Source organism: Cetorhinus maximus, chromosome 5, assembly GCF_964194155.1.
Source record: "Cetorhinus maximus chromosome 5, sCetMax3.hap1.1, whole genome shotgun sequence".
NCBI classification, from domain to species: domain Eukaryota; kingdom Metazoa; phylum Chordata; class Chondrichthyes; order Lamniformes; family Cetorhinidae; genus Cetorhinus; species Cetorhinus maximus.
The window spans coordinates 19489468-19512370 of NC_135883.1; the positions used below are offsets into that span (position 1 = coordinate 19489468).

The 22903-nt window shown below is 43.1% G+C and overlaps 1 protein-coding gene across 1 annotated transcript in view; it reads right to left on the reverse strand.

Annotated features, from left to right (window-relative positions):
* Positions 1-19285: 19285 nt before the first annotated feature.
* gen1 (GEN1 Holliday junction 5' flap endonuclease) overlaps positions 19286-22903 on the reverse strand; it is a 29098-nt gene continuing 25480 nt past the window's right edge. The window contains exon 14 of the mRNA XM_078541579.1: positions 19286-21214. Within this exon, the coding sequence (XP_078397705.1) occupies positions 19626-21214 (1589 nt within the window). The 3' untranslated portion in view covers positions 19286-19625. The remainder of the gene's footprint in view (positions 21215-22903) is intronic.

Consider the following 22903-nt stretch of genomic DNA (forward strand, 5'->3'; position numbering starts at 1 on the left):
TTTGAATCCCTTCCTGAAATTTCATATGCATGAATGTTGAGTGAAGACAGGATTTGGCTTGGTCACAGCTTAAGGGAGGAAGTAGCTGTTTTATCACATGGGTTTTATGACTTCGATTTTTTTGCCTACAATCTTAGCAAAACCCAGCATCCTCTTGGTCTGGGTTGTTCAGTAGCTCTCTGCCTCAAGTAACAGAAATAAAAATAAGGCAGCATTTTCTTTAGCTGTATCCCTATGCATAATTAGGATTTGCTTAAATTTTCTGTAAATATTACTGAAAAAGTTTATTAATTCAGCAGAAAGTGTAGAATGCAATGATACTATAATATCATAATGTTATGATTATTAGGGCAAGGGATTTTTATTGCTCAGATATTAGCATGTCAGTTGACTTAAAGGGACCCCAATCAAGTGCAGAAATTCACAGACAAAAGGCAAGTACGTCACGCATCTACCTTGTTCTGTATTTAAGGACAAGTAGCAATCTTTCCTCGTACGATTATGTTGTGGATGATGATTAAAGAGATGTTCTCACCTCACAGGGAAAATGTTCAAATCCTGGCAAGCCTAGAAAATTCTATCGTAAGTCCTTGTTGTGAGATGCCACATCGTACCACACTGCTCACCTTGCCATTGCACAAGGCATGGTGCAAGAGATAAAACATCTACTGCACAAGCCTTTGCCAGCACATTAACATGCTGGTACTACAACAGAATTCTTTGAGAAAATAATCGATGGCTTTCCCAAAACAAATAAAACGTCCTATAAGCACTTCTTTAGTTACCAAACACAATATGAAAAGCTGTCACTTATCCCTCAACCATAAACGGGGGGGACCAAATAATTGAAGCTGTGATAATACAAGGGGCTGTGAGCAGGAAGCTATCAGCAATAAATTCCCTGATCATCTCCCATGTCAATATGGGGTAGGAGGCCAACACTCCAGTTGAATTGATTGTCCATTTTTGTGTTAAATTAGTTTGAAGCTGCTGGATAGAGAAATGCTTCAGTGAGAGCAGGGAGGTGAGACGTTGTCAATTTACAGCTGAAGAGGAGTTCAAAGAGAATCCCGCAGCTTAAAAGCAAATGAACTTCACAAGCAACTTAAATGACTACACTCCATTAATTATAGTATCTTTGTGAAATGCTTTGATTAAGTATTAACGGTGACATAAACTGCCTCCGTTACAAATGGAGCATGTAAGGACCCGAATCCAGTTAAACAGATTTATAAACAAGTACACCAGAAGTAAATTCTGAAACACAACTTTATATGAATGACAATAAAGTAAATTTATTTTGAAGCCGCTATAGCTTTTCAATGAAAGTCCACAAAAGGGATCTTGCCTTACATTTATGTTTTCTTGCTCTTAGATATTTATGTAGGTACAACAAATATTCTCCACCTCTCCAACTTTCAAATCACAAAACATTTTCAATCCTACAAAATGGTTTCAGAAATCAAACGCCATCACTTTCACTGCTATATTTCTGACATCATAAATAATTTAAAAGAAAATACATGCAACTGTTATGTTTTCAGTGCATCCTTTGACCTTTTGTACAATTAGATCGAGGAACAGCAGCAATGTGCAAAACAGAGGCATAGTGCATATTTTTATCAAGAAAACAAGCTCACCCATCATATTACTTACTATGTGGTTATACAGCTTTATCCCATTTAATGCATGTGTTAAATGACAGTTGATTTACAGTAATTAAATAACTCAAGCTGCACTTTTATTAGACAGTTTTATGAGTTATTTGCATTTTCTGGTCTAATTTCATGATTATGGGCATAGTTGCATTTAAAAAGTGCGAATTATTGGCTTTGATTATTATTGTATGTTCATTTGGTATGTTAATTTTATTTCATGATTTTTTTTTTTAAAGCCACGCCTACAGAGGTTTCAGCTATGATAGATGCTCCAGTTTGTGGTCACCTAGGGATGAGGGAATGTTGCAGGAGATTGAGGTGGATTGGGTGGAGGGGCAGCAATGGAGCTACCCAGTGTTTGAAAGCTGGTCTGTGGGCTTGGGGTACTTGAGAAAGTAGGAGTACAGAGAGGCGTGTAAAGGGAATGAAGGGCACACCTGAAATTTAAAACATCAGATAAAGAGCCCCAAGGTGTGGTGGGTAAGAGGGCGTAGTTGGTGAGGGAAGATAGCTTTGGGTGTGAGAGCAGTCGGATGACTTTGGTGGGATCTTGGAACATGACAGAAGGGGTGGGGGCATCAGGAAGAAGATTGTGAAAATAATAGTGATAATGATTTTATTTAGAGCTGATTGGCAGTGGTCAGTGGGACAATACGTATTGATCTTGCAGTACCACTGGCAGGATGGCATGGAAAAAGATCCTAATACTCTGGGTGAGGGGGGAAAAGGGGCAGGAGCAGCAAGTAGTGGGAAATGGAGTAGGGAATACAGGGGTTTGTGGCAAAAGTATGAGTGGATGATGGCAGTGAGGGTGGTCAGGTTGCTGGTGGGATACAGAGAACAGAAATAAAGCCTTTCCATTTGTCCCCAGAAATGGCATGCAGGTTGAGGTGTCGGCTATGGCTCAGTGGAAGAATCACACCTCATGGCCCATTCCATAGACTGGAGTACAAAATGTAGGCTGGTATTCCAGTGCGGCACCATGGCAGCACTACATTGTTTGAGGTGCCATCCTTAGGAAAAGATGTTAAACATAGGCCCTGTCTGCCCTCTCAGGAAGAGGAGCAGGGGACTCCTCCCCTAGTGTCCTGAGCAATATTTATCCTGGAACCTCAACTAAAACAGATTGCATGGTCATTGGCACATCACTGTTTGTGGAATCTTGCTGTGCATAAATTGGCTGCCATGTTTCATACTTTTTAATAGTGTCCACATTTCAAAAGTATTTCAGTAGCTGTGAAGTGTTTTGGGGGTGATCTGGGTTTATAGAAAGTGTTATATAAATGCAAATTGAATGTGGCTCACCACCACCTTCTCAAGGGCAATTAGGGGTGGGCAATAAATTCTGACCTCATGCCCCCATCCTGTGAATGGATAAATAAAAAAAAAGTCTTTCCTTTTAATGCTGGGTTGTCCGGCTGATAAAGGTTTTATTATTTGTGTGTCTGCGTATTCTTAATTGTTAAGAAGTGACAAAACACTTCAAATGGCTATGAGGATGGGATCATTATTACTGGGGCTTTAGAGGCTTTTGATCCAGCTACTATGGACTTTGTGGTTTATGTCAAGAAAATGGAACAGTTTTTCATTGCAAATGAGATTGAAGAGGAAAAGCAGGTTTCAATGTTTCTTACAGTCATCGGAATGAAAAATTTCACTTTACTGAGAAATCTCATTGCTCCTGACAAGCCAGCAGATAAAAAGTTTAAAGAGCTTGTGAATGTTTTGAAAAAAACACTTCGATCCCCGACCAGCAATTATTGCCAGAGGATTCAAGTTTCATTGAAGAGAACAGCATGAGAGTGAGTCAATTTCCCAGTTTCTGGCTGAGTTGAAAAAGTTAGCGGAACATTGTGACGTTAAAGGTTACCTGGAAGAAGCGTTGCATGATCGCTTGGTTTGTGGACTAAGAAATGAAAGGATTCAGCATAGATTGTTAGCGGAGCAAAAGTTGGCACTGAAGAAAGCGTTCAAGATTGCACAAAGCATAGGAATGGCAGAGAAACAAGCTGGCGATTTGAAAGTGCATTCTAACAATGCCAAAGTTAAAATAGTAAAGTCAGGGTATACTCGGTTTCAAACATGTTACCGCGTAATGGAATAGGGCATGATGCAGAAGCCTGTAAGTGGAAAACCGCTGATTGTCGCTACTGGGGGAAAAAAAGGACGCATACAGCATGCATGTAGATCAAAGCCTGATCACAGTAAAGCAGTACTGCCAAGAAAAGGACATCACGAGGAGCACACAGACAAGTCACGCTTGAAAATAAACAGGCAGTTTAAAAAAACACATTACTTGGAAACAAAATACGGAAGTAATGCGAGTCCAGACGAGACAAAGTGAAACTAACAGCGACAATGCAAAAGAGCAATTGTTTTGCATTCAGTCTGATCTGAAACTAGATTACGATGGGTTACGATGAGAAGGAAAAGAGAGGCTTTTAGCAGGTACAAGGGAAGGAAATCAGCGGAGGCATTAGTGGAGTACAGAAAGTGCAGGGTGGAGCTTCAGAAAGCAATTAGGAGAGCAAAGAGGGGATATGAGAAAGTTCTGGCTGGTAAAAGTAGGGAAAATCACAAGATATTCCATAAGTATATCAATGGGAAGAGGATAACCAGGTAAAGAGTATGGCCAATAAGGGACCAAGGGGGCAATCTATGGCTGGAGCCAGAGGACATTGCTAGAGTGTTGAATCAATACTTCACATCCGTCTTCATCCAAGAGAATGAGATGAAGGTATCGAACTCGGGTAGAGAGACTGCAAGGTTCTTAAGCAAATTAATATAGGGAGTGACAAGGTATTGGAGGTGTTGGCAGGCTTAAAAGTGGACAAATCCCCAGGTCCAGATGATTTGTATCTCAGACTGCTGAGTGAGGCAAGGGAGGAGATCGCAGGGATTCTGACCCAAATTTTTAATTCCTCTCTGGCCATGGGGGAGGTGCCAGAGGACTGGAGAACAGCTACTGTGGTTCTGCTATTTAAAAGGGTTGTAGAGAGAAGCCAGGGAACTACAGGCCAGTGAGTCTCATGTCAGTGGTAGGGAAACTATTGGAGAAAATTCTGAAGGAGAGAATCTATCTCCACTTGGAGGGGCAAGGTTTGATCAGGGATAGTCAGCATGGCTTTGTCAGAGGGAGGTCATGCCAAACAAATTTGATTGAATTTTTTGAGGAGGTGACCAGGTGTGTAAATGAGGATAGTGCAGTTGATGTAGTTTATATGGATTTCAGCAAAGCCTTTGACAACCTCCCACATGGGAGACTTATAAAGAAGGCAAATGCACATGGCATACAGGGTAATTTGATAAGGTGGATTCAAAATTGGCTTAGTTGTAGGAGACAGAGGGTGATGACAGAAGGATGCTTTAGTGACTGGAAGCCAGTGTCCAGTGGCGTACCACAGGATCTGTGCTGTGTCCCCTATTATTTGTCATTTATATAAATGACATAGATGACTATGTGGGGGGTAGGATTAGTAAGTTTGCGGATGACACAAAGATTGGCTGGGTGGTTAACAGTGAGATTGAGTGTCGTGTGCAACAGGAAGATATAGATGGGATGGTCAAATGGGCAGATAAGTGGCAGATGGAATTTAACCCTGAAAAGTGTGAGGTGATACACTTTGGAAGGAGTAATTTGACAAGGAAGTATTCAATGAATGGCATGACACTAGGAAGTTCTGAGGAACAAAGGGAACTTGGCGTGTGTGTCCATAGATCTCTGAAGGCAGAGGGGCACGTTAGTGGGATGGTAAAAAAGGCATATGGGACACTTGCCTTTATCAATCGAGGCATAGATTACAAAAGTAGGGAGGTCATGTTGGAGTTGTATAGAACTTTGGTGAGGCCACAGCTGGAGTACTGTGTGCAGTTCTGGTCGCCACATTATAGGAAGGATGTGATTGCACTGGAGGGGATGCAGAGGAGATTCACCAGGATGTTGCCTGGGATAAACATTTAAGTTATGAAGAGAGGTTGGATAGACTTGGGTTGTTTTAGTTGGAGTAGAGAAAGCTGAGGGGCAACCTGATCGAGGTGTACAAGATTATGAGGGGCATGGACAGGGTGGATAGGGAGCAGCTGTTCCCCTTAGTTGAAGGGTCAGTCACAAGGGCACATAAGTTCAAGGTGAGGGGCAGGAGGTTTAGGGGGGATGTGAGGAAAAACTTTTATACCCAGAGGGCGGTGACGGTCTGGAATGCACTGCCTGGGGGGATGGTGGAGGCGGGTTGCCTCACGTCCTTTAAAAAGTACCTGGATGAGCACTTGGCACATCATAACATTCAAGGCTATGGGCCAAGTGCTGGTAAATGGGATTAGGTAGGTAGGTCAGGTGTTTCTCACGTGTCGGTGCAGACTCGATGGGCCGAAGGGCCTCTTCTGCACTGTGTGTTTCTTGCCTTAAATGGTAAAATGGTTGAGATGGAGGTTTACACTGGAGCATTTGTTTCTGTTGCTTCAGAGGAGACATGGGAGAAAATTTTCAACAAATGCCCATTGGAGAAAACCCTCCTCCAGCTTAGCAGCTCCACTGGTGAGCCTGTGAATATACTTGGAAAAATGTCTGTTCAAGCTAAATATCGAGATAAAATAGCAAGGTTGCCACTTATCATTGTGAAAAGAGCTCGTCCATCGCTTATGGGCAGGAACTGGCTAAAAGAAATTCAGCTGGACTGGAGAAAAATAAAGAAAGTGCATTGCAACCCCACGTGACAGTCCTTGTTAGACAAGCATACTGATCTCTTCAAAGAAGGTCCTGAGTTATTAAAGACATCGAAGCCAAACTTGCTGTGAAGGCCGAAGCTTCTCCAAGGTTCTTCAAACCACGTTCAGTTCCCTACTCAATGTGACAGAAAATCAAGCAGGAACTAGAACGACTTGAAAACTTTCAGACAATTGAGAAAGTTGATTATGTAGAGTGGGCAGCTCCAAAAGTCCCAGTAGTAAAGGATGACGGGTCTATCAGAATATGCGGTGACTATAAAATCATCTTTAATCCTTTCCTGGAAGTGCATCAGTACTCGCTACCGAAAATTGAGGGCCTGTTAGCTGCTTTGAATGGAGGTGAATTATTCACAAAGCTTGAACTATCGCAGGCGTGTTTGCAAATGCAGAAATGCAGCTGAGTGAAGATTCCAGGAAGTATACAACCATCAGCTCACACAGAGGTCTATATCAATACAAACAACTACCATTTGGAATCGCATCATCACCAGCCTTATTCCAGCAGACCATGTACAAAATATTGCAGGGCCTCCCTGGTGTAATCTGCTTGCAAGGCGACATGCTCATCACCGGGAAAACCCTCCCAGCTCATTTAGAGAACCTATACAGGGTCCTGCGTAGACTGGAAAAGTAGAGTATCCGCTGTCAGAAATCCAAATACTCATTCCTGAAGCTCTCAGTGGAGTACCTTGGACATGTGATCAATGAAACTGGCCTCTCACCCGGAAAGGTGGAGGCAGTGGTGAATGCACCACAACCCAAAAATGTTAAGGATCTTTGTTTGTTTTTGGGACTTGTGAATTACTGTGGCAAGTTCGTTTCCAGTTTGGCTACCAAGGCAGCATCACTGAATAATCTGCTGAAGAAGAATGCAAAATAGGATTGCTCACAAGTCTGTCAGGGAAGTTTTGAGGAACTCAAGCAAGAGCACACTTTTGCTCGGTCCTGGCACATTTCAATGAAAAGTTACCTGTCAGCCTGGTTTGTGATGCACCTGGACATGGTGTTGGAGCTGTCATCTCCCACACATTTCCTAATGGCAGTGAAAGGCCCATTGCATATGCCTCATGCACGTTGCCCAAGGCAGAACAAAATTATGTAAAATTGAGAAGGAAGCTCTTGGACTAATCTATGGAGTCAAGAAGTTCCACCAATATTTGTATGGGCATAAATTCACGTTAATTACAGACCACAAGCCTTTGACCTGGTTGCTCGGCCCGAAGTCACAAACTCCGACACTTGCCGCTGCATGTTTACAAAGATGGCACTGATCTAATCTGCTTACCAGTACGAAATTACATTTCACTCGACTGAGAATCATGGAAATGCGGACGCACTTTCCAGACTTCTGTTACATCACAGCTCCACAACTCGAAGTGAAGTCACTGCTTTCAATGTGAACCAGATAGAAGTTACCTGTTAAAGCGGATTAAATTTGACTTGAAACGCAGAGGGATGCTGTGCTCTCCAAAGTTTACCTGTACACACAGGAGGGTTGGTGTGCACCTCAGTAACTGACTACTGAGCTTAAACCTTACTACATGGGTAGGTTTGAGCTGACTCTGCAAGACGGTTGTTTGTTATGGGAAATTAGAGTTGTTATTCCTCCAAAATTCCAAATACGAGTGTTGAAGAACTTCACCTCAGTACATGGGAATTGTCAAAATGAAAGCATTAGCTCGTCTACATGTATGGTGGTCACAATGGATAAAGACATTGATGGCATAGTCAGTGATTGCCTTCCATGCCAAGAAATGAAGTCTTCTACTGTACCTGCCCCATTATATCCGTGGGCTTGGCCTGACCACCCATGGCGAGGCTTTATGTGGACTTTTCCGGACCACTTCTCGGACATACATTTCTGATTGTGGTGGATACCCGCACAAAGTGGCCTCATGTTATCATGTTATTCCCATGAAGTTGACTACTTCGGCAAAGACCACTGATGCTCTCCGGAATGTGTTCACTACTTTTGGATAACCGGAGCAGATTGTGTCTGACAATAGCACATAGTTCACATCATGTGAATTTCAAACATTCCTGAAAAACAATGGAATCAAGCAGATTCTCACATCGCCTTACCACCTATCCTCAAATGGTGAAGTGGAGCACTTTGTCCAGACATTCAAAACGGCCATATTGAAGGAGAGGACACAAACAGATTGGAAATTGAAGCTGAAGAACTTTTTGGTGATGTATCATAACACTTCACATTCAACACCAGGCGTATCTCCTGCTGAGCTGATGTTTGGAAGACAACTGCGTACCAGAATGGATTTGAAAGCAAAGATTGGTTCAAGGTAACTTGATCAGAAAAGGTCACATGACACAACTAAAGCAACTTGTGAGTTTAATCTGGATCAGTCTGTTTGGGTCCGAAATTACTGTGGGACACCAAAGTGGATCTTGGGAAGAATCATCAAGCGTCGAGGACCACTGACCTATGATGTTGAATCTTTCTGTGGAATCTGGTCAGATGAGAGAAGCCAAATTTCCAGGGGTCGCCAATCATAGTGGAAGATTTCTGGGAAACCTGTTCCAGTTGGTGAAACCCGACTTGATTCAACTGACAAACCTGCAGCACCTGTAGCTGCAGCTGTTGAACCATTTCTAAACAAACAAACTCAGGAACCTAAGCCAACTCTCCTCTCTTGACCAAAGCAAATCTGCAAACTGCCTGGCTGGTTTGGTCCTGGCTAAAATGGGAGGTGATGCAATGTTTGTGTTTAACATTTATGCTTTTTCTTTAAGGTCTTTTTAGTTAAAAAGATGTGTTATAAAATAAAACCTGACAATAGGGTGTGCTAAGTCTCAGATGTATTGCCCTCTGGTGTAGAATAAGGAATAAAGGAACCTTGTGTTTTTTTAAACAGGAAGCTGGGATTCAGAAGCAGATAGCTGTGTTTGAGAGTATGTGTATTCTTAATTGTTAAGAAGTGACAAAACACTTCAATTTCCAAGTCAAGATGGTGTATGGCTTGGAAGGGAACTTGCAGGTGGAGGTGTGCCCATGTACCTGATGCCCTTGTCCTTCTAAATGGTAGTGGTCATGGCTTTGGAAGGTGCTATCTGAGGAGTCCTGGCGAGTTCCTGCAGTGCATCTTGTAGATGGTACACACTTCTGCCTCTGTGCGTCGATGGTGGAGGGAGTGAATGTTTGTGGGTAGGGTGCCAATCAAGCGGGACGCTTTGTTCTGGATGGTGTCAAGCTTCCTGAGTGTTGTTCGAACTACTCATCCAGGCAAGTGGAGAGTATTCCATCGTGCTCCTAACATATGCCTTGTAGATGGTGGACTGCCTTGGGAGGGGGTGGGAGGGTGAGTATCAGGAGGTGAGTTACTTGCTGCAGGATTCCTAGCCTCTGACCTGCTCTTCACAGTATCTTTACAGTGCAGTAGGAGGCCAATTGGCCCATCGAGTCTGCACTGGCTCTCTGAAAGAGCATTCCACTTAACCCCACTCCCCTGCCTTGTCCACATAACCTTGCACATTCTCTCTTTTCAGGTAGCAATCCAATTCCCTTTTGAATATCTTGATCGAACCTGCCTCCATCACCCTTTCAGGAAGTTCGTTCCAGACTCCAACCACCCTCTGGGTGAAAAAAATTTCCCTCGTCACATTTACTCCTCTTGCCAATTATTTTGAATCTGTGCCCTCTAGTTCTTGAGTGGGAAAAGTTTCTCACCATTTACCCTGTCCATACCCCTCAGGATCTTGAACACCTCTATCAAGTCTCCTCTCAGCTTTCTTTTCTTCAAGGAAAAGAGTTCCAACCTCTCCAATCTATCCTCATGGCTACAGTTCTATATCCCTGGAATCATTCTTGTGAATCTCCTCTGTACTCTCTCCAGTTCCTTTACATCCTTCCTCAAGCATGGCTCCCAGGACTGGACATGACTCCAGATGAGGCCTATCTAGTGTCTTATACAAGTTCAACATGACCTCCTTACTCTTGTACTCAATGCCCCTATTAACAAAGCATAAGATACTATATGCTTTATTAACTGCTCTCTCAATATGCCCTACCATCTTCAATGACCTATGTACATATACACCGAGGTCCCTCTGTTCCTTCACCTCCTTCAGGGCTTCTCCCTTTATTTTATACTGTCTCACCATATTTCTCCTACAAAAATGAATCACCTCACACTTCTCTGCTGTGAATTTCATCTGCCACGTCTGCCCAATCTGCCAACATGTCTATGTCTTTTTGAAGTTCAAGATTATCCCCCTCACAGATGCGCGTAGCCAGAGTATTTATATGGCTAGTCCAGTTGTTTCCGGTCAATGGTAACCCTCAGGATGTTGATAGTGGGGGATTCAGCGATGGTAATGCCATTGAATGTCAAGGAGTGATGGTTATATTCTCTCTTGTTGGAGATGGTCATTGCCTGGCACTTATTTGGCACGAATGTTACTTGCCACTTGTCAGCCCAAACATGGATATTGTCCAGATCTAGATGAGATCTAGCCTAATCAAGTCCAGATTAGGACTGAGTGCATGCAGTTGTTGGGTAATAAAGTCAATTTTTAAATTTTGTACAAACCTAATTTAATTTGTAGCTGGCATCAAACTGAAATCTACAGTTTACATGTTGTAGTTTCCAGCCTTAAACAGGGTTTTTTCAAGGGTTTCAGTGAAAGAGCAGCTTAATTAAGAACCAGCTGAAATTGGATCCTCATTAAGTGACTCAGCGAGGCCTTTTGGCTAAAAGGGGAGATGATGTGATGTTGGCTCGGAAGGGAACTCGCAGGTGGTGGTGTTCCCCTGTGCCTGCAGCCCTTGTCCTTCTAAATGGTAGTGGTCATGGCTTTGGAAGGTGCTGTCTGAGGAGTCTTGGCGAGTTCCTGCAATGCATCTTGTAGATGGTACACGCTCCTGCCACTGTGCATCGGTGGTGGGGAGGGTGAATGTTTGTGGGTAGGGTGCCAATCAAGCGGGCTGCTTTGTCCTGGATGGTGTCAAGCTTGAGTGTCGTTGGAACTCAACCGGGCAAGTAGCCAACTTAGTGTGACTTACAATAGTGCCGGAGTTGAGTGCTTCAGGGAGTTAAGCAGAGGAAGGGAAATGTGTTTTGTTGCTTTTGCCTAAAAACTTCTTCAGCCTCCAGGAAATGATTCTGGTTCTGCTACAGCAGAAGCTGGGTAATTGGTGAGTACCTGGTAAGTGATTAATGTTTATTCTATTCCTAAGACTCAAAATAGTATATTTTGAGCAAGAGGTGAGCGGGAGGTGATAAAAGGCGCGGACTGAGAGGCCTACCTGCAGTGAGACCAGCGGCAGAGTGATGTCATGAACCACAAGGTGACGCAAGTGCAGGGAAAGCAGCTGATTGGTGAATATTAGTCTTTAAAGTAAAAGTAAGGACTTTAGTTTGTGTTTAGGTCTCCAGTCTTTTTTTTCTCTTTTTCTTAAAAATAGCTTGTTAAGTTTAAGATCGATACTGGTGTAAAAAAATAATGACAATAAAGTGTAAAAAGCAGGGATACTAGAGTAATTAATTAATAAATTAAATAAAATATGACAGTGAATGCAGGACAGGTGCTGCAACATGTGGGAGCTGCAGGACACCAAGGCGAACCAGAGCGAACACATCTGCAGGTGCTTGCAGCTCGAGAAACTTTGAAACAAGTTAAGGATCTGGACTCCGAGTTGCAGACATTGCGCCACATCAGGGGAGGGGAAAGTTACATGAACACTTTGCCCCAGGAGGTGGTCACACCCCTCAGATTAGGTAATTCAAATTTGGTTTGTGATCAGGGGCAGGAGGGTGTAACTGCAGATGAGACAGGTATGGGGACCTATGGGGTCGTGTTCGAGGAGCCTTGGCCCCTGCAATTACCCAACAGTTATGAGGTTCTTGCAAGCTGTGTGGGCAAGAGCAGGGGCTGCAGGGAGGATGAGCGAACTGACCACGGCACCGTGTTACAGGGAGCCATTCAAGTTAGGGGAAGAAATAGGAACGTGATAGTGGTAGGGGACAGTATAATTAGGGGGATAGATACTGTTCTTAGCAGCCGTGAGTGTGAGTCCTGAAGGCAGTATTGCCTGCCCGGTGCCAAGGTTAAGGGCTTCTACTCAGGGCCGGAGAGGAACTTTGAGTGGGAGGGGAGGGGAGGGATCCAGTTGTCGCCGTCCACATTGATACCAATGACATTGATAGGACTAGAAAGGAGGTTCTGATGAAAGAAATTGAACAGTTAGGAGCTAAATTAAAAAGCAGAACCTCCAAGGTAATAATTTCAGGATTACTACCTGACCCACTGGCAAACTGGCATAGGGTAAATAAGTCAAATAGTTAAATGCGTAGCTCAAAGATTGGTGTGGGAGGAATGGGTTTCAGTTTTAGGGGCACTGGCACCAGTACTGGGGTAGAAGGGAGCTTGATTTGTGATCATTTGGGATCCATTTTGGGACCAGTGTCCTGGCAAATTGAATAACTAGGGCTGTAGAGAGGGCTTTAAACTAAATAGGTGGGGAGGGTTCTGGAGAGGGGAGACATAGGCTTACAAAGCAAAAGGATATGGCAGCATTGTAGGGCAGCTATTTAGGTAATGATACCCAGAGTGTGCACACATTGAAAAAAAACAGCAGCAAATTGGGTCAAAAGAGGAAAAATGGCACAAAGGCAAAATTAATGGCTCTTTATTTAAATGCACATAGTATTAGGAACAAAATAAATGAATTAATGGCACAAATAAAGGTTAATGAGTATGATTTTATCGCCATAACGGAGACATGGTTACAAGGAGATAAAAGCTGGGAACTAAATATTCAGGGTATGTGACTCTTCGAAAGGACAGGCAGGACAGGAAGGGTGGTGGCGTAGCTTTGTTAGTAGGAGATGGAGTAAGTACTATAGCAAGAAATGATCTTGGATCAGAAGATGTAGAATTCATATGGGTGGAGGTAAGAAATAACAAGGGGAAGAGGACACTGGTGTGAGTAGTCTATAGCCCCCTAACAGTAGCTATACTGTAGGGCAGAGAATAAATCAGGATATAATGAGGGCATGTAAAAAAAGCAGTACATTAATTATGGGTGACTTTAATCTTAATGGTGGTTGGGAAAATCAAATTGGCAAAGGTAGCCACGAGCAAGGATTCATAGCGTGTATTCGGGACAGTTTCCTATGACATTATCTTGTGAGTCCAACCAGGGATCAGGCTATTTTGGATCTGGTGATGTGTAATGAGGCAGGTTTAATAAATTATCTCAGAATAAAAGATCCCTTAGGAAACAGTGACCATAACATGGCAGAATTTAGCATTCAGTGAGAAACCTGGGTCAGAAACAACTGTGCTAAACTTAAATAAGGGTAATTACAAAGGAATGAGGGCAGAGTTGGCTGGAGTGAACTGGGAAAGGAGTTTAGCAGAAAAGACGGTTGATGAATAATGGCAGATGTTTAAGAAAATAGTTCATGACTCACAACAAAACTATATCCTAGTGAGGAAGAAGGATTCTAGGAAGGGGATGAACCAACCATGGTTAACCAAAGAAGTTAAGGATAGTATCAAATTGAAAGAAAAACCATACAATGTGGCAACGATTCGTGGTGACCCAGAGGATTGGGAAAGTTTTAAAAACCAACAAAAGATGACCAAAAAGAGGGAGATAATAAACTTTGAGGGTAAACTAGCAAGTAATATAAAAACAGGCAGAAAGAGCTTCTTTAAATATATGAAAAGGAAGAGAGGTCAAAGTGAACATAGGCTCTTTAGAGAATGAGGCTGGGGAAATAATAATGGGGAACCAGGAAATGGCAGAGGACTTGAATAAACACCTTGTATCAGTCATCATGGTAGAAGACACTAATAGCATTCCAAAAATACTAAATAATCAAGGGGAAAAAGTCGGGGAGGGGGTGGGGAGGAAATAAATACAATAACTATCATTAGAGAAAAAGTACTAGGGAAACTAGTGGGGTTAAAGGCCGATAAATCCACTGAGCCTGATGGGTTGCACCCTAGGATTTTAAAGGAGGTAGCTACAGAGATAGTGGATGCACTGGTAGTAATCGTCCAAGATCCTTAGATTCTGGAAAAGTCCCAGAGGATTGGAAAACTGCCAATGCAACACCCTTATTCAAGAAGGGAGGGAGACATAAAACAGGTAACTATAGGCCAGTTAGCTTAACATTTGTTATTGGGAAAATGTTAGAGTCAATTATAAAGGATGTAATAGCAGAGCATTCAGAATTACATAATATAATCAAGCAGAGTCAGCATGGCTTCCTGAAGGGGAAATCATGCCTGACAAATTTATTAGAATTCATTGAGGATGTAACAAGCAGGATAGATAAAGGGAAACCAGTAGATGTAATATATTTGGATTTCCAAAGGGCGTTTGATAAGGTACAGCACATAAGGCTACTTAGTAAGGTAAGAGCCCATAGATTGGGATAAGGAGGGCATTTTCAGGATGGCAACCTGTAACTAGTGGAGTACCACAGGGACCAGTGCTGGGGCCACAATTATTTACAATATATACTAATGACTTGGTAATAGTACATTCACTTCCCTCATCCAAGTTTGCAGATGACACAAAAATATGTGGGAAGGCAAGTGGTGAGGATGACACAAAGAGTCTACAGAGGGATATAGACAGGTTAAGTGAGTGGACAAAAACTTGGAAGATGGAACATAGGGAAGAATTTTCCTGTCGGCGAGCGAGGGTGGGAGCACAGTGACGTTGGACATGCGTGCACGCAAAAGAGCGCAAAGAACCTCTCAGGGAATTCCCCCCCGCCCGCACAGGGACGCTCAGCGTCTCCGGGCGAGCGTCACGCTGGGCAGGCCTTAATTGGCCCGCCCACATAAAATGGCGGCGCCGATCGGGTTTGCGCCCGTCCCTGCAGAATACCCCCGATGCGGGGAAATTTCTGGCCATAATGTGGGAAAATGTGAGGTTATGCACTTTGGCAGGAAGAATAGATGAGCTGAATATTACTTAAATGGAGAAAGACTGCAGCAGAGGGATTTGGGGGTCCTTGGTCATGAATCACAAAAAGCTAACATACAAGTTCAGCAGGTAATAGGGAAGGAAAATAGAATGTTAGCCTTTATTTCAAAGGGAATGGAGTATAAAAATAGGGAAGTCATGCTAAAACTGTACAAGGCCACAGTTAGACCACACCTCGAGTACTGAGAGCAGTTTTGGTCCCCTTATGTAAGGAAAGATATACTGACATTGGAGGCAGTCCAGAGAAGGTTCACTAGGTGGATCTTGGTTATGGAGGGATTTTCTTATGAGGAGTGGTTGAGTAGGTTGGGCCAGTACTCATTGGAGTTTAGAAGAATGAGAGGTGACCTTATTGAAACATATAAGATTCTTAGAGGGCTTGATAGGGTAGATGCTGAGAGGTTGTTTCCCTTCGTGGGAGAGTCTAGGACCAGAGGGCATAATCTCAGCGTAAAGGGTTGCCCATTTAGAGATGAGGAGGAATTTCTTCTCTCAGAAGGTAGTGAATCTGTGGAATTCTTTACCGCAGAGGGCTGTAGAGGCTGGGTGTTAAGTATATTAAAGGCTGAGATGGGCAGGTTTGTAATCAATAAGGGAATCAAAGGTTATGGGGAAAAGTTAGGAAAGTGGATTTGAGGATTATCAGATCAGCCATGATCTCATTGCATGGAGCAGACTCGATGGGCTGAATGGCCTACTTCTCTTATGTCTTATGGTCTTAGCTGCATTTAGACATGTACTACTTCAGTGTCTGAGGAGTCGCAAATGGTGCTGAATATTGTGCAATCATCTCCACTTCTGACCTTATGATGGAAGGTTGTTCATTGATGAAACAGCTGAAGACGGTTGGACCTAGGACACTACATAAAGGCTACAAAGCTGCTACATTCAACCCATCCTCCTTATTTCACTTATCCTTCTACAACCCTTATACTCTGCTTGCTAAACATTTTCCTGCTGCTAGTGGAAGTGTGAAAAAAATTATTCACAGGAACATAACTGTGTTAAATTTTACAATGATAGTAATCAACCTAGTGTCAGTTGTGGTTCAGTCGGTAGCACTCTTGCCCCTCAGTCAGAAGGTTGTGGGTTCAACTCCCACACCAGACACAGGAGCACAAGTAGCCAGGCTGACATTCCAGTGCAGGCCTGAGGGAGTGGGGATATGTTTGGATGATACATTGTGTCGAGATCCCATGGGCCTACGTGCACATAAATAATGCCATGGTAATATTTTAAAGAACAGCAGGAGAGTTATCCCCACTGGCCTAACCAATATTTTCTCCTCAATCGATTTCACTAGAAAACAGATATCCTGGTCATTACTACATTGATGTTTTGAGAGCTTGCTGTGTGCAACTTGGCTCTCATGTTTCATACATTGTACCAGTGGCTACACTTCAAAGTACTTCATTGGCCAAGTGCTCTGGGACATCCCGAGGCTGTGAAAGGCGACACATAAATGCAAATCGCTTTTCAAAAGACCTGTGATGTGCAGCTTAAAAATATGCAGCTGATTTTGTCATATTGGCACATCAATTTTACACAGCCAAAAATTCTGATATCAGCTACCACTTCACAAAGAGGTCTAACCTACCCCATAGCATATTTGTGTATCTAACCAAATAGGGGCACAATCATTCACTTTACATGGTTGAAGTTTAATGCTAAATCTTCTAGCTGTGGGCTAGAAAAGGCTGGGGAAAAACTAGTGTGAAACTGGTATAGCAAATTAAAAATAAAATCTGTAAATACAATGATTCCTGGTACCTCCATAAAACTCAGTATGCACTGTAATATGGTATCAACACAACTTGTATTTATAATGTCCTTTTAACACAGAAAAAAATTCTAAGGTGCTTCAGAAATTAAAAAAGATATCCGAATTTGTTTTGGCAACTGCGAGAATATGCAGATAAGAGGCACTTCCTCAGAGTGAGATGCTGGTAGGAATGGAAATAACACAATCAGCTGGTAAGTCACCCAAGTTGCTTACCCACACTTCCATGTAGCTGGATCAAATGCAGCATTGAGATGTGTTCTCTTTACTGGGGAAGGAAGGTGCGTGGTTCAGAAAGTCATAAAAAGAGAAGGGAGGGTGGCAATAAAAATACTCACAAATGCATGAAACTTAATTAAAATATTTAATGGAAACCACCGTTTCTAAAATTTAAACTTAGGGTGCATATCACAGCGGGGTGGGGGGTGCAGATGGCTCACCAACACCACCGCCCCACCCCCAACCCAGGAAGCAAGGCTGGCATGAAGCCAACTCGCTCCATGCCAGCCCACCCCGTACCCATAATGCACGGCAGGCGGGCTGAATTGTTGCAATGTGGGACTTCCGTTCCTCACTGGGAAGGAAGTGCCGCCCTTGGGAACTGCTGGCTAAATGGATTGGCTGTCAGTTCCAGAGTCAAGAGTGTGTTAGTGGGTGCTGTTGGGGCTGAAAGCAGGCCCAAGAAAAGGGCTATGGATTCTCGAGCAAGTTAAGTCTGGGGTATTGGGTGGGGGGGGATTTGGGCAGTTTAGGAAGTTGGGGGGGGGGGCAGGGGTGTGAAAGTGGTGGGTTTTACAGAGCAGGTGGGTATGAAGAAAAAGGGGCTACCATCATAGGGGAGCTGTCCTTGAAGCGCAAAGGGCACCTCCCACCCCTGAAGATCGTACCCCACCTTCCTTCCCGGCCTTTTCAAAAGTAAAAAAAATGACCTGCCCACTCCTGTCCGACTGCCCATGCCAACCAAATTATGACATGGGGAACATATTATGGGGGATCCATTGGCTTGTTAACAAGCTGAACTGACCCTTGATTATTTATTTAAATGACAGGCAGACTGCTGATTTTGGTGCCCGCCCACGCCCCACTATGGGGTGAACTTGGGGGTGGGTGAGAAGATGGTGAGGTTGGCATCCACCCTATTTCATGTGCCCCCCCCACCCTGCCAAAAACATGCCCCTAAAATCCAGCCCTAAGTTTCAGTTCCATAAATGACACACATAACATTTTCCTGGAATAGGACAAGGAATGCCATAAGTGATTTTAACCTTGCAATCATTTAAAAAATTTACGTTAGGGAACATTTTAAATAACTGGCAGTTTACAGTGTTCAGTTATCCATTTTATTGGAAAACATTGGGGGATAAAAATATATATTATATACGTTTATAGACTAGACTTTCAAACTAACCAAAACATAGCACACCTAATTTAAAAGAAACTACAAACTTCTAGGCCAGGATTTTCCCGTCTTCGAGTGAGGCCCCCTCACCGACGCGTAAAGTGACGCCGGGTGACGTCGGGCGGAACTCCCGTCACCGCGCCCCATTTAAATTTTCAGGTAGGCGGGGGCTCAGCAAAATCAGCTGTGCGCCCGCCGACCTATCAATGGCCAATTGAGACCATTGACAAAGTCAAATAAGTAATTAATGGACAAAAACAAAAATACCTGGAAAAACTCAGCAGGTCTGACAGCATCTGCGGAGAGGGATACAGTTGACGTTTCAAGTCCGTATGACTCTTCATCAGAACCAAGACATATAGAAATGAGATGAAATATAAGCTCGTAGAGGGGGTTGGGACAGGGATACCTTGATAGGGGGCCAGTGATCGGTGGAGGCCAAGAAGAGACTGCCAAAGACATCATAGACAAAAGGACAAAGGGGTGTTGACGGTGGTGATATTATCTAAAGGATGTGCTAATGGGGACATTAAGGGCAGCAAGTAATTAATGGACCTGTCCGTCCAACCTTAAGGTTGGCGGGCAGGCCAGGAGCCCTGGCGGGCATTAGAAAAAACATGAAACCTCATTCATGGGTGGGGTGAGATTTCATGTGGGTTTTTAAAAATTTAATCAAAGTGTTTTTAGAAGTTATGGACGTTTCACATGAGGGGACATGTCAGGGAATTTTTTTTTCTCTATTTTTAATATTTTTTTTTACTGTAGAGCCGATCTCTCTGAGGCAGCACTTTGCCTCAGGGAGATGAGTGCACTCTTTCGTGCGCATGCGCGAAAGAGCGCACTCTCTGCCGAGGGAATCCCCCCCGCCACCTGCCCGCACAGGGAGCGCATAGTGCTTCCGTGCGGACGTCATGCTGGGCGGGCCTTCATTGGCCTGCCCACGTAAAATGGCAGCGCACCCCCAATCGGGGGCGCCGATCGGAGGCGTGCTTCTGTGCACCCACTCTTCAACATCCCCCCCAACGGGGGGAAAGCTCTGCCACTACAGAACCTGTTCTTGGGTGCATGCATTTCAGTAATAATTCAAATACTTTGGAGTCAAAACTTCAGCCATTCTGACAATGGAAGGGGGCTGTCACTTATTACTATGATGGAATCGTCATTATTGCTGAGCTGCTTAAGGATTGGCACACTACTCAGATCAGGTCTTGGCAGGACAGCAGTGCTTCTGCCCTCTGTTTTAGCATCAGAGGTATTTTTCTGGGATGTGACAATTTTGCTATGAGCTTTGCTGTGCTGATGTATTAATTGAGTTTGTTCAGTTTTGCCAACGCCAGCATTGCTGACTACTTTGAGTTGAGTGCATCCAGTATCTACCTTGGTGTGACCTGCTCTACCAATGGCAGGTCTGGATTGGGTCTGCTGAGCCCATACTTGGCTGTGATTTGCAATGCAGGATCGCATCACAGTGTTCTCTGTAGTTCTGGGTTTCACGCCAAGCTTTTGTATCATTCTTGAATTCTCAGTATCACTGTCTTCGCTGGATGATGACATTTTGTGACAAACACTTTTTTTTTGAACTGTTGAAGCATTTCCATTCACCAGTTTCACTCTGTGTGGTTTGGCTGGTTTGTTTTTCTTCAGTTTAAATGAGATGCTATCCATCTTTGAAGCTTGATATGAATACATAGCTGGACCATGAGTTCCAAAAACCTCCTCCATTGAATCCATTAAATTCCGTTTAGCTAACACAGCTAATGGTCTGGTATGGTGAGTTGCAGTTGGGTCAGAAGTGCAAACGTCCCTTTGCTCTTGCTGAAGACATTGAGTGTCTGAGAAGTCACAACCAGTGGATCCCTCTTTATTCCAAAAAGTTATATTATTTGCAAGTTTTCCTTGAATAAGGCACTCAACATCAGCTTTAGGAGATGACGCATCATTTTTATGACCAGAGGAACATGGCAGGGAGCTGGTTCCACTGGAATTAGTATCTGATTGACGCAGAGATAAAAACTGACATGAGTTCTTTAATAGAATTCGGTCTTTTAAAGGTAGATGATAGAAATCATCCAGCATAGATGCATCCTCATGAACTAATTCCCTCATATTTTTTCGAACAGGATCTTGCCTAGACACTGCAGTATTTTCCTTCAACGCATCATCTTCTGTCAGTTTACTGGTAGAGTCCATGGGAACACAGCACTTCTTATTAATGACCATGTGAGCCTCTTCAGGCGTTTCAGCTCGAGCTATTGCAGTGCACTCCGACAGTGGTGTACTAAATGATTGACTCCAGTCAATGCTACTCAAATGCAACTCTTCAACTAACATAGACACTGAGGGGGATAGTGAACAGGCATTAAATCTATTTTCTGATTCTGTAAGAGATAAAGACTCACAGTCAGATTTTCCTATTTCTGCACTGAGTTTAACTGCAGGTTGTGCAATTTCATTTGGAGATTTTCCCCAGAATTCTTTGGACACCCGAGAGTCTTCAGTTGAAAGGCCAATGGAAAGGTTCCAAAGCGAGGAGTTGGAGGGATTTGCCTCCTGACTTGTACTTCTTTGAACAGGTTCACTTCCTGCTGCAACTTCACCTTCATGGGAAGGTTGTAAATTCATTTCAACCAGTAGTTGCGTGATTTCATCAGGCAATGGAGCTATTCTGCCTTTTCTCTTGCTTTTACCTGAAATAAAACAAAATAACTCATCAATTATCTAAGTTAAAGGGCTAAGTTAGTTTCCATTTCAAATAATATTTTGGCAAACATCACTAAATTAAAACATATTTAGCTGCCCTTCCATTTCCTTTTTACTGATACTACATTGGACATTTAGCATTTAGTTTGAAAACTGTGGTTATATTGAGTGTTGGTCAAAAACAGTAGCCCAATTGGATGGAAAGGTATCTGGGTGTTAACTAATTAGGAGAGGGGGAATAGTCAAAGTTTTGGGGATTGAAGGTATAACGTATCTTAAAGAATGAGATGCCTTTGATCTCCAATGCTCCTTGTAAATAAGCATAGCTAGGATACCTGGTGGTAATACATCAGTACAACAAATCCTTTATTGTGAAGAATTAATGCACAAATATTTTTAGTCCTTTTTCTCCTTTCCCTCTCTCAAGGCAGCAAATCACACTGGGCATGGCTTCATGGATGCTGGGAGCCCATTCTTCATGTGTGGACATCAAAAGCGAGTGTCAGTGGGCTATCACACTGTGGAGGGCATTACAGCTGGTCCTCACTAGCTATGAGTGTATTTTCAAGAAAGGGTTTTCATAGATACTAAGAGTGTAAACCCTCGTCAGTTGTTTATTTTGCACCACACCAACAGTGAAGCCTATGGTAATGCATCCACTCAAGATCCACTTTAGCAAATGGCTTTGTTAGGCAAACATAAACTTACAATGGACAATTAACATCATTACCCAACTATCTCAGGAATGCTTAAATGCAGAGTAAGGTTAATTCAAAAAGACATTGAAATGCTTCAGTCCTTCATATTTCTTGGGTTCCCTGTGCTATACACCCATAGTAATTTGAAAGGCAAACAGCTGCAGGGGCCCTCTCTGCTGATCCATCAATGCTATTTTGAAGCAGCTGCATCCTGATACCTGGCCTATGAGAGATTGGGTAGACTGAGTAGACTTGGCCTATATTTCCTAGCTTTTAGGAGAATGAGAGAGTATGTCATTCAAACATATAAAATTCTCAAGGAGCTTCACAGGGTAGATGCTGGGAGGATATTTCCTTTGCATGGGGAGTCTAGAACCAGGGGTCATAATATTAGAATAAGGGTCAGGTACTTAGGACTGAGATGTGGAATTTTTCTCCTCCACTCAAAGCATTGTGAACCTTTGGAATTCTCTACCCCAGAGAGCTATGGATGCACAGTCATTGAGTATATTCAAGTCAGAAAGCAACTTGAGACGGGGGAGCGATACAGATCAGGGAAAGCACCCTCAACTGGACCTCCCTTCATCTCACACAGGTTTTCCCTTTCTGCCCATAGCTCTCCCAACTGGAACCTGTTATAGTTCATTTTAATTTGCTGAGCTATTAAATAAACTTGTGCCCATTGCCATCATGCTTCTCCTGTGTTTATATGGAATTATATAACACAGCAAGAGGCAAATCAGCCCATTCTTTGTGTGACAGCTCTTTTAAAGAAATGTCCAGTTCATCTCATTCACCTCCCCCCACTTTTCCCATATCCTTCAAGAGTTTATCCAAAATAATTCTGAAAATTACTATTGAACCTGCTTCCTCCACACTTTCAACAGCAGCTCTTTTGCCAGTTACCTTAAATTGTGTTCTCTGAAATAAAAGTAAAATATTGCAGATGCTGGAAATCTGAAATTAAAACAGGAAATT